This window comes from Pteropus vampyrus, unplaced genomic scaffold, assembly GCF_000151845.1.
Source record: "Pteropus vampyrus isolate Shadow unplaced genomic scaffold, Pvam_2.0 Scaffold276, whole genome shotgun sequence".
Lineage (NCBI taxonomy): Eukaryota > Metazoa > Chordata > Mammalia > Chiroptera > Pteropodidae > Pteropus > Pteropus vampyrus.
Window position 1 is genome coordinate 3,192,134 of NW_011889057.1, and position 10,199 is coordinate 3,202,332.

The window sequence follows — 10,199 nt, forward strand, 5'->3', positions numbered from 1 at the left end:
GCTTCCCTGCGGATGGGCTCAGTTCATTCTGCAGCATTTTCCCTGGGCACCGGAAACTCTGTTTTTATTTACCCTAAGTCTTCTCCAGCCTTGAAGATCCAGCCTCATACCTTTCCTACTTTGTAAATGTTCTTTTGTTAAGGTCCCCAGTTAGAGATCTAGCTCCCCTAGCATATCGGGGCTCATATTCAGCCAGACAGCAGAGGTACAAACTTGGCCCAGGAGACTCGGCTCACCAGAACCATGTGCATTACCCAGTGGGACACCCTCAAGGAAGGCCCTACTACTGGGGATGGCGAGAGTCTAGAATAAAATAGCCCTGTATGAAAGTGAGTCTTTTCCTCTTTCTGCTCATCCCACTTAAGTTGACTTTTTCTCTGAACCCTAGAGTGATGTCTACTCTAGAGCAACCACCTTAGATAAGTCCCCAGTTCAGGAGCAACCTCCCATTCTCCTTGTGTCATCAATCTGTTTTAACAACACATGAGAAACACCAGCACGAGAGAATCAGAGCCCATGGCTGCCACGCCTGCCTCATGCATCAGAAAGTCTATGCATTGTTGGTTCTGACTCTCATCTCTGACATTATGTGATAGAGATGTTTAGGAACAAGGACTTTGAAACCAGACACACTTGAGTTCCAGTTCCGGCCCTGGCTTATTAACGGACTGACCTTGGGCAAGTTCCTTAACATCACTAAGCCTCAGTTTCTTCAACTGTGAAGTTAGTAATGTGAGGCTTAAATTAGAAATTCTTGTAGTGCTCAGCACAATGCTTGGCACATGCAAAGTGAACAGTCAGTGTTAACTCTTTTTGTTACTACTGTCACTGTGACCACAACCGAGCCTACCGCTGACACCATTGCTCCTCCTACTGCAAGTCATATTTGAATCCCAGCTGCCTGGGAGCACCTGCTCTAAGGTAGCCCAGGTGATGAGTGCTGTTGGGGGTATAAACCTGGCTTTCTGGAGGTCCCTAAAACCTCTAATGTAAATCAGCTTCCCTCCCCAGCATACCTCTAATCTCTGTTCACAATGCTCTTATGTTATTCTAGAGCTTTGGCCCCACATTAAATTCTTTGTGTAGATACCTCTCATTGGTCTGCAGGCTTCTTGAGGGCTGGAGCCATACATTGGTCACTCTGGCTAAAGGACTTCGACCATTTGTTGACATTCAGAACATCAGCACTTGCAATCTGCTTCAGAAGAGCAAGGAACCCACTTCTCATGCTTTAGGGCCAGGCCCTGCCAGGAAGGTCAGGAGATAGAGTCCCTGGAGAATGAGCCTCTACCACTGCCTCAGAGGCTGAGAGGAGTTCACAGTGAAGGGGAAAACCATCTGAGGCAGCGTTCCAGGCCTACACTCATCCCGCTCACCATCTCTCCCTTTCCCTTCTCTAGCAGCCAGAGCAGTTGTCTACTACTCTGTAGCTGATCCGAACAGATCAAGGCTCCCCAATTTAGTTATAGAAGTGGTCAGAGTCCTGCGTTAAAGCAGCTACCAGGTGTCTGTTTTTGAAATAATTTTTTAGTATTTCACCCTCCATCCCCTGCCCCAGGACTACCTGAGCTAAAAAGAGCTGTTCTCTCTATTCCAAGAGTGAGTGGCTCCTGAAGTAATAGGAAACCAGCAGAACAGCCCACCCCGAACCCCAGAGTGAGCCTCAGGGTCTCCTGTACCTTGGTCACTGGACATGGAATGTTTCCCCAGGGAGCGTGGGGGCAGATCTTCTCCCCAGGGAGAGAAGGGCTAAAGTCCCAGCTCCTGAGGTTGCTCCACGGCCTGACCTTGTAGGATGAAACAGATCACCTTGTCCAGGAGGAAAAATTCAGCTCCAGGAACTGCCGGCTGCCTGAAAGGGGTCTCACTTGAAAAGGTAACATTGAGGTCACCACTACTTAGGCCTGCCCCATACAGAAAGCCCCAGACAGTAACCCTGCTGGGGGGCCATGCAGTCATTTCCACTATCCTCCTGGGGATCTGTTCCATTGCCGGACAGCTGTGGTCCTTAGAGTGATCCAGAGAGTGGTTCCTGGTACTTCTCTGGCACGGACACCCCAGCTTCTCAACAAGACCAGGAATCTGGAGTTTTCCGATGAGCCCTCTTGGATAAAGCTAGGCATTTCCCTTGCTCCTTGCTGATAGATAAGCTAGAAGGAGGCAGCCCTGGAAAAATAAAGCTGGGAGATCTCTGAAGGGGATAACACTCCAGGTCCCTAATTAGGAGCATAGATAAATACCTGATTAGACCTCTCCAGTCTGCAAAGGCAGCATATTCCACTCAATATCAGAGGCACTTTGTTGCTGCAAAAGGCTTGGAGATCTCTGTTCCACAAATTGCCTATGGCCCCTGGGCCTTCAGCAGGAGGAAAGGAGAGAGTGAAGAGACGCCCTTTTCCGGTGGCCAGAACTTGACAGGATAAAAGGAGCCAGTGCTCTGGGTGCCCCATCATTGTTCTCTATCTGTTGGCGATTGCTTTTCTCCAGTTCTGTCAATTCCCTCTTTCCCACCATGAGTCTGCAACTGAACATCAAGTCTGGTGGTAACAAAGGGGGCTTCAGTGGGCATTCGGCAGTGGCGCTGAGGAAGGCTGTGGGCAGTGTGGCTTCTCACCGTGTGGATGGCAAAGGAGCTGGGGCTAGCTTCAGCAGTCAGAGCCTCTACAGTCTTAGAGGGGGTCAGTGTATTCCCCTCAACGTGGCTGGTGGTAGTGTTCGGACTGGAGGTTACAGCTTCTGGCCTGCCACTGGGTATGGAGGGGGCCGGGCCACTGGCTTTGCTGGCAGAATGTTTGGCAGTGTGGCCCTGGGGCCTGTGTGCCCATCCATGTGCCCACCTGGGGGAATCCACCAGGTCACCATCAACAAGAACCTCCTGGCCCCCCTCAACGTGGAGCTGAACCCTGAGATCCAGAAAGTACGTGCCCAGGAGCGGGAACAGATCAAGGCTCTGAACAACAAGTTTGCCTCTTTCATCGACAAGGTGGGTCTCGTAAGAGGAGGATAAGACAGTCCAGTGAGATATGAGTGATTCCCAGCTTCTTGGGAGTGGACAAAGCGTTGCAGATGGAAAGGTTGCCACTAGACCTCAGGAAAGGCTCTCTGATCACAACGAAGAGGAGAACAGAACTGTAAGCTAGGTGCCACAAAGGAATAAACAACGTATTGCTTTCTTTGGAGATTTTACAGACGAGGGTGGGAAATTGTGCAAAGGATAGCCATTTAGAAACCTTGAGAAAGAAGTGATGGGTTTCTGAGGACAGCTGGACGAACTTCCAGCTCTTTAAAGAAACAAAGGGCTAATAGAATTAGCACTAGTCAGAGGGAAAAACTCGTGGTACAGAAGAAACACTTAGCTGTGATACAGGGAAGAATATCTCCTGGGAACTGGGTCAGGCAACAGAAGAAAGCTGGGGAGTCTCCTTATTCAGTGAGTTTTCAATGGTTGGTTTTGTCTAGCAGGCTATAGTCTGAGCCCTTGTAAGGGGCCTAGTTTGCATGGAATTCCATGAGTAGAGGGTCAAGACTTGAGCCAAATGGCTTTAGGAAAATCTATATAACCTGAGGAGTCAGTGGCTTATATCCTCGGGACATGATAGCATCCATTGTGGTTCCAGGTGCGGTTCTTGGAGCAGCAGAACCAGGTGCTGGAGACCAAGTGGGAGCTGCTGCAGCAGCTGGACCTGAACAGCTGCAAGAAGAACCTGGAGCCCATCTTTGAAGGTTACATTAGCACCCTGCGGAAAAAGCTAGAGATGCTGTCCGGGGACAGAGTGAGGCTGGACTCAGAGCTGAGGAGCATGCGGGACCTGGTGGAGGACTACAAGAAGAGGTGAGCAGGGACCACCAAAGGTCATGGGTCATGCTCCCAGAGACTCCTGGGCTCACCCAATTTTTGTGCCACTTTAGGAAGGAAGAAAGCAAGTACTAGGGTCAGGGGCTCACATCCCTTCTCTGGTTATGGGGGAAAGACCGACCCTGTTTGATGAGAGCTTCTTACTTGGTGGATGGAAAAGAGTTCCTATGCTCACTGATCCACTGCCTGGTTCAGTGGCTGGTTTGGGGAGCTTAATAGGTACCTGGATATTTTCCTAGAATCCAGTGAGTGAAATGTAAGTGAGGTAACTCAGAGACATAGTACAGTCCCCACCAGCCTCTGCAGTGCTCACTTGTAGGGACTTTATATTCTGAGCATTTGCCCAGCCAGTGGGAAGAGGAGGTTACTTAGCTGAGGGAACTGAGGCCTCTGATATCTTCTCTCTTTGCCCACAGGTATGAGGTGGAGATTAATCGACGCACGACAGCTGAGAATGAGTTCGTGGTGCTCAAGAAGGTAAGGGAGAGAAGAGCCTATGGATTTTCATCTCTCTTGCACCCTCATCCTAACCAACTTTGCGCAGGACTTCAGTCCAGGCCTCCTTGGGAGGGGCTGGTGCCTGAATGAGGATGGAGTCGGTTCTGGCCTTCAGTATATTGGAGAGGCAGGACGTATACCCGGGAAACGGGCAGAGACAGAAACAGATTTCTAGTCTGGGAACTGAGGAAATTCTGGTCCAGCTCAGCCTTACTGTGTGACTTGAGGAAACTCACTCTACCTTTCTGGACTTTATTTTCTTCAGGTGTAACAGAAGAAGAGCAGGCCTCATTCTCCCTTCCATATTCCCAAAGATTCATTGAGTCTGAGAGAAAAGCAATTTTAAGTGATTTTATTCATCAATATACTTCCCTTCGTGGGCAAAACATAAGAAATCGAATGGCTTTTGGGCAGGGACAGGGCAGCTGATGGGATGAGGGTTGTATTGATCGATGACTCTGGGTTCCCCTTGGCAGGATGCAGATGCAGCCTATGCAGTGAAGGTGGAGCTCCAGGCCAAAGTGGACTCTCTGGATAAAGACATCAAGTTCCTGAAGTGTCTGTACGATGCGGTGAGGACACTCCTCTTCCTCCCCAACCTGCCTCTTTCCAGCTGAGGGCTTTGCCCAGCTTTTCCAAGGAGATTCCAATAGGAGCAATTTAGGACAAACAGAAGGAAGGATGTTTTTATGGAAAGGCGCAAAACCTTGTACTGGGAGACCATGGAAGTGTAGGATCTTAGTCCCAAGAGGCCATATACATAGGAGACAATCCAATCTGAGCCTAGATAGTGACCTTGCCTGTCAGCAGGAAAAACCGACCCCATGAAGTCCTACTAAAGCACAGATTCTTGATTCCGTGAGTGGGAGGAAATGCCTTTCACTGCCTGCTGCCCATGTGGGGTACCTCCTGCTGCTCTGAGCCTTCTCCCTCGGCTCTAACAGACAGATCTCCAGCCCTCAGTTCTTCACTCCACTTTGGCTCATTCTGCCAGGGGCTACAGGCCTGGATGACTGATGGGCAGAGGAGGAAGGCCAGGGGACCCTGACTCTGTTCTTACCTCACTACTCAGGAGATGGCTCAGATCCAGACCCATGCCAGTGAGACCTCTGTCATCCTGTCCATGGACAACAATCGGGACCTGGATCTGGACAGCATCATCACCGAGGTCCGTGCCCAGTATGAAAAGATAGCCCTGAAGAGCAAGGCTGAGGCTGAGGCCCTGTACCAGAGCAAGGTGGGCATCGGGGGGTGAGTGGAGGGATGTCCCTTCTCCACCATCCCCTCTTTTCCTAGGAAACTACACCTCCACCAGTGAATGTGAGAGATACCTTTGTAGATGTGCCAAATGAAAGCGTGATTATAACCATTGAATTAAAGCTATTCTACCCAAAAAGAATTCTTAGCAGAGATCATTATGAAAGATAAATCACAAAACTGGTATGGACAGGCATATCCAACAGAGAAAAACAGGTAACCTTCTGGTGAAAGAAAAAAGTGAGGTGTCCTTGTTGTAAAACAAAGGTACTTCCAGGGGCTAGGACATGTTGCCACGTGGCAGCAGTAGAGTAACAGACACGGAGGAGAATGGCTGTGGGTGGGCCGGGGACAGAGAGGGTGGTAAAGAAGATGAAGCCAGGACCTCTTTTCTGATCAGTGTGGGAGGACTTCCAAGAGGAGGAAGTAGAATTCTAGGAGCCTCGTGAGTATGGGGAGCTATGCTTCAGGGCTGTCACCGAGAAGACCCTTTACCAGGGGGGCCGCCAGGACTCCCCTCCTGCCTGCTTTAGCACTTCTTTTTGCATTGATCAAGGCCCACCAATGGCAAGGATCACAGGCTCCTCGCCCCTGTCCATGGCTGTGTCAGCCCTTCTTTTCCGAAGGACTGGCCAAGGGGAGAGGGGAAGATTTGAGTTACAAGCCACGAGTCCAAAATCCCACCACCCCAAGGGTACCTGCTGCCCTTGGCTTTTCTGGCCCTCTGTCTGTCCCTATGAAAGGGCTGCAGGAGAACATATGTTTCATGGGGGGCAGGAACCACACCTACCCTTTTCATGGGTGTATCCCCAGTACCTGAGCAGAACTTGACCTTTAAAAGATGCTTCTCTAAAGAGACGATAAATGAGTGGAGAGGGTCAGAGCTCTTCTTATATTTAGGAAATACCTAATAAATGGGAATTGCTTCTTTCCTTTATTCAGCCCAGGAAAGACTACAAGTAGGGTGATGAGAAAGAAGGATGAGCCCAGCAAATAGGTTCTGCTTAGAGAAGTGGGTGGACCTCGTGTCAGAATCACCACCAAACATCTGAAAAGATGCCCAGGTCCTAGCTCCATCACCTCCTGCTCTGGAGCTACTCTCTTGGCTCCTTCCAGCTATGGAAGTTATTGCTTAGGACCTTTCCCCTACCTTGAATGAGGAGTTGGGCAGTTCCGTCTCATCACCAACTTCCTCTCCCTGGGAAACCAGATCCAGGAGCTGCAACTGGCAGCCGGCCGGCATGGTGACGACCTCAGACAGACCAAGAACGAGATGTCAGAGCTGAACCGGCTCATCCAGAGGATCCGATGTGAGACTGGAAACGTGAGGAAGCAGGTGAGCAGTAATACCTCAGAAAACACTGTGTGTGTGTGTGTGTGTGTGTGTGTGTGTGTGTGTGTGTGTGTGTGTGTGTGTCAGTTTCACTCTCTGTGATGAAGAAACTGGAGCCCTTTAGTATAAAGCAAATGCCCCACCCCACTGCTGCCTGGGCTTGGGAGCCCCTTGGCCATCCACAGTCCCTCTTTCCCACCCTGCCCCGGGGTACCTCTGAGTTCAGAGCAGGGATCCTGCTCAGAATTAGGAGGGACCTCAAGCTTATTTCATCTGACTCCACAGTTTAAACAAAGAAACTGGGCTGGAGAGGGGAAGTGACTTTCCCGGGGTCCCCAGCTGTTTTTTTTTTTTTTTTTTTAACAGAATCAGGGTTAAAATTCAGGTTTTCTCTTTCTTTTTTCCCTCTTTATCAGACTTTTTCTGTGTGCAACAAGCCCACCCCATGTCCTCTTCGGGTGTGCCCTTCTGAGGACAGGCCCCATGCATCCTCTTCCCACTAGACACTCAACACATGTGGGATGTGTGGGGTTTGCATCCAGACCTCTCTGTGGCCATGTTAAGTTCCTGCCCTCAGGGTGGGGTGTGGTCCTGGGGACTGAGTGAGGAAGATAGCAGATGAAGCCCTCCTGGGTCCCTTGCCCTGTGCCGTGGTATCATTTCCACTTCACCAGGGGGACCCTGTCTTACCTGGTAGCAGCAAAACCTTAAACACCGTATTAGTGGGGAAATGATTTTAAGGGGATGGGGAATCCCTCCTGTGTCCTCCCCAAAAAACCAGGTCAACTCTGCTAGTGACAGAATCGCCAAACTGAAAGTTCAGTCTGCTCTCCTCTCCGTGCCCCACAACTGTCCACGCCAGTCAATGTGGGGAACACGGGGACAGCCGTGACTATACATAAGGCTGATTCACAGTCTCCATGAGGACCATTTCTCCCCAGGAGTACTTGTGATTACAGGGCTGCAAAATGTTCATCAGAGCCCAGTTTCTGAGGCCACGGGTCTAATTTCAGGCCCTTAACTCCCTGCCCTAAGGGAAAGCTCCTTTACCCATTCAGGCCAGACTTGGGGAGCATCTAAACAGACCCTTCCTGCAGAGTGCTGAAACACTCTTGGCCCTGTGTGGGAAGGGTTCCTGCTGGGACACTTCCTGCAGGCAGTAATCTGATCACAGTGACACACGGCATGCTGTCTGATCCTTAGAGACATCTGGCTGGAGTCTCAGTAGGGTTCTTCTGGATCTGGCTTACTTAGAAACTGCAGCCATTGGTGACCTCCAACCTCAGGCACTAGATAACTTTGCAAACATTGACGTCTCTGCTTCCATTCCTGAAATGCAACTGCTCCAACAGCTTTTCATGACAACTCCTATAAATATCCATCTGCAATAGACAAAGAGTCAAGTGCTGGCTCTGCAGCTGTTACTTGCTGTCACCTTGGGCCTCCTCTGGAAAGTGAAAGTGTTGTGCTACCCAGCCTTTAAGATCTAATATTTATTTTGTGTTCTGATGATCTCCCTGTTTTTTGCCTTTTAGTGCGCCAACCTAGAGACAGCCATTTCCGATGCTGAGCATCGGGGAGACAACACTCTGAAAGATGCCCAGGCCAAGCTGGATGAGCTGGAGGCTGCCCTGCACCAGGCCAAGGAGGAGCTGGCCCGGATGCTGCGTGAGTACCAGGAGCTCATGAGCCTGAAGCTGGCCCTGGACATGGAGATCGCCACCTACCGCAAGTTGCTGGAGGGCGAGGAGTGCTGGTAAGGGGACTGGGGAAGGAGAAATGTCGTGGTGCCAAGGAAGAAAGGGCTGTGGGTGGCTCCCTGCTGGGAAGAGCGGGGCATTTGGGAGCTTTCTGCAAGGAAAGATCAGACATGAGTCATGAAGCACAGGTGGCTGGGTGGTGCTGTGCGAAAGAGCCAGTGGGGTCAGATAGACCTCTTAATTACTGGCTTTGTCACATACTAGCTGTATGGTTCAGTTAAATCATTTAATATCTCTGTGTCTCTATGTTCTTATCTGTAAAATGGGGATTATAAGCTCCATTATCAGCTCACGGGTTGTTATAAAAGTGAATTAAAACAATATTCCTATAGAAGTAGGAGCCCATCAATGCTTAGCTGAATCTAAACACTACCCTGAGGTTTTCTCCTTTAACTTTCTGTCCTTCAGGATGTCTGGTGAAAATCCATCTTCTGTGAGCATCTGTGAGTATCTCTGAGAGACGGGTTGGGTAGGGATTCTGGCTGGATGGGAAAGCAGGGGACTCCAGGAAAAAGCTATGTTCCTCCACTAAATGTCTCATGCCATCCAAAACCTTTGTTACTGTCTTGTGAAGGTTCTCCGGCTTTAGAGGAAACCTATTCCCCATTTTGTCCCGTGGAAACAGTGACTAAAGTCATGCCCACCCCATACCCTTTCTGGCTCTCAACCTATCAAGAGAAAGGTTGAGAATATGGCCTTGAGAGCCAAATTATCTTAGAAACTCCAAGAGGGCAGGAGCATGTCTGTTCTGTGTTGTCCTCATCTCGCACAAAGCTGGGTACACAATCAGGTCTCCATTCGTCTTGGTGGTGTTTCTTGATGCTGAGGGTTGCTGTGGGATTAAGGGAGATGTCTCACTTGCTGACTTACCCTGCTGTCCCTCTTCCCTGCTCTTGGCCCTTTCTTCTCAGCTGTCATCAGCAGCAGCAGTGCAAGCAGCTACCACCCTGGCTCCTCAGCGAGTACTGCCCTTGGGGCCAGTGGTATTGCAGGGAGCTCTGGCAGCACCCGAAGTGAGCAGACCAGGAGCAAAGGGGTACAAGTAGGAGACCCCAAGGACTCTCAAGGCAAGAGCACCTCAGTCAGCGCACTAGCCAGGAAAGCGACCCGATGAGCCACACAACCCCGCTCACCTCAGCACCCGGGACAAGAGATGCCCTTGCTCTCACTCTGGCTGAAGATGTCTGCCACACCCCAATCCTCCACTCGGAGTCCTAGTACCCTTGGCCATCTGCACCGTGACTTATCTTACTGTCAAGTTCTGATTAGAACTGCCATCTCCCTGTTTCTTCAGGTCCCATGTGGACTTTGTGACTTCTCATTTTCCCTTCGACTGGCAGGGACGCAAGCTACGATTATCTCCTTGGTCCTGGGAAGCTATGATCATCCAGGAAAAGAGAGGAGAGGAGGGAGGGAGGAGAGGGAGAAAGAGGAGAAAGAAAAGGAGGGGAGAGGGAAAGGTTTTTGTAGAATGACTCCAGTATTTAGGAGAAAA

At 50.2% G+C, this 10,199-nt stretch overlaps 1 protein-coding gene across 1 annotated transcript; it reads left to right on the top strand.

Moving 5' to 3' along the window:
* Positions 1–2,472: 2,472 nt before the first annotated feature.
* Positions 2,473–9,818, top strand: KRT74 (keratin 74). Its single transcript, XM_011375868.1, has 9 exons — positions 2,473–2,983; positions 3,618–3,832; positions 4,273–4,333; positions 4,831–4,926; positions 5,427–5,591; positions 6,822–6,947; positions 8,480–8,700; positions 9,113–9,147; positions 9,616–9,818. Exons 1-9 carry the CDS (start codon positions 2,513–2,515, stop codon positions 9,816–9,818), a joined length of 1,593 nt encoding a protein of 530 aa, XP_011374170.1. The 5' UTR covers positions 2,473–2,512.
* The last annotated feature ends 381 nt before the right edge of the window (positions 9,819–10,199 follow it).

What these genes read in the sequence shown, in the direction of transcription:
- KRT74 (XM_011375868.1), top strand. Translation starts at nt 2,513, where the DNA reads ATGAGTCTGCAACTGAACATCAAGTCTGGTGGTAACAAAGGGGGCTTC. An exon ending in GTGGAGGACTACAAGAAGAG is followed by an intron (nt 3,833 to 4,272) that starts GTGAGCAGGGAC and finishes CTTTGCCCACAG; the next exon opens with GTATGAGGTGGAGATTAATC. An exon ending in AGTTCGTGGTGCTCAAGAAG is followed by an intron (nt 4,334 to 4,830) that starts GTAAGGGAGAGA and finishes TCCCCTTGGCAG; the next exon opens with GATGCAGATGCAGCCTATGC.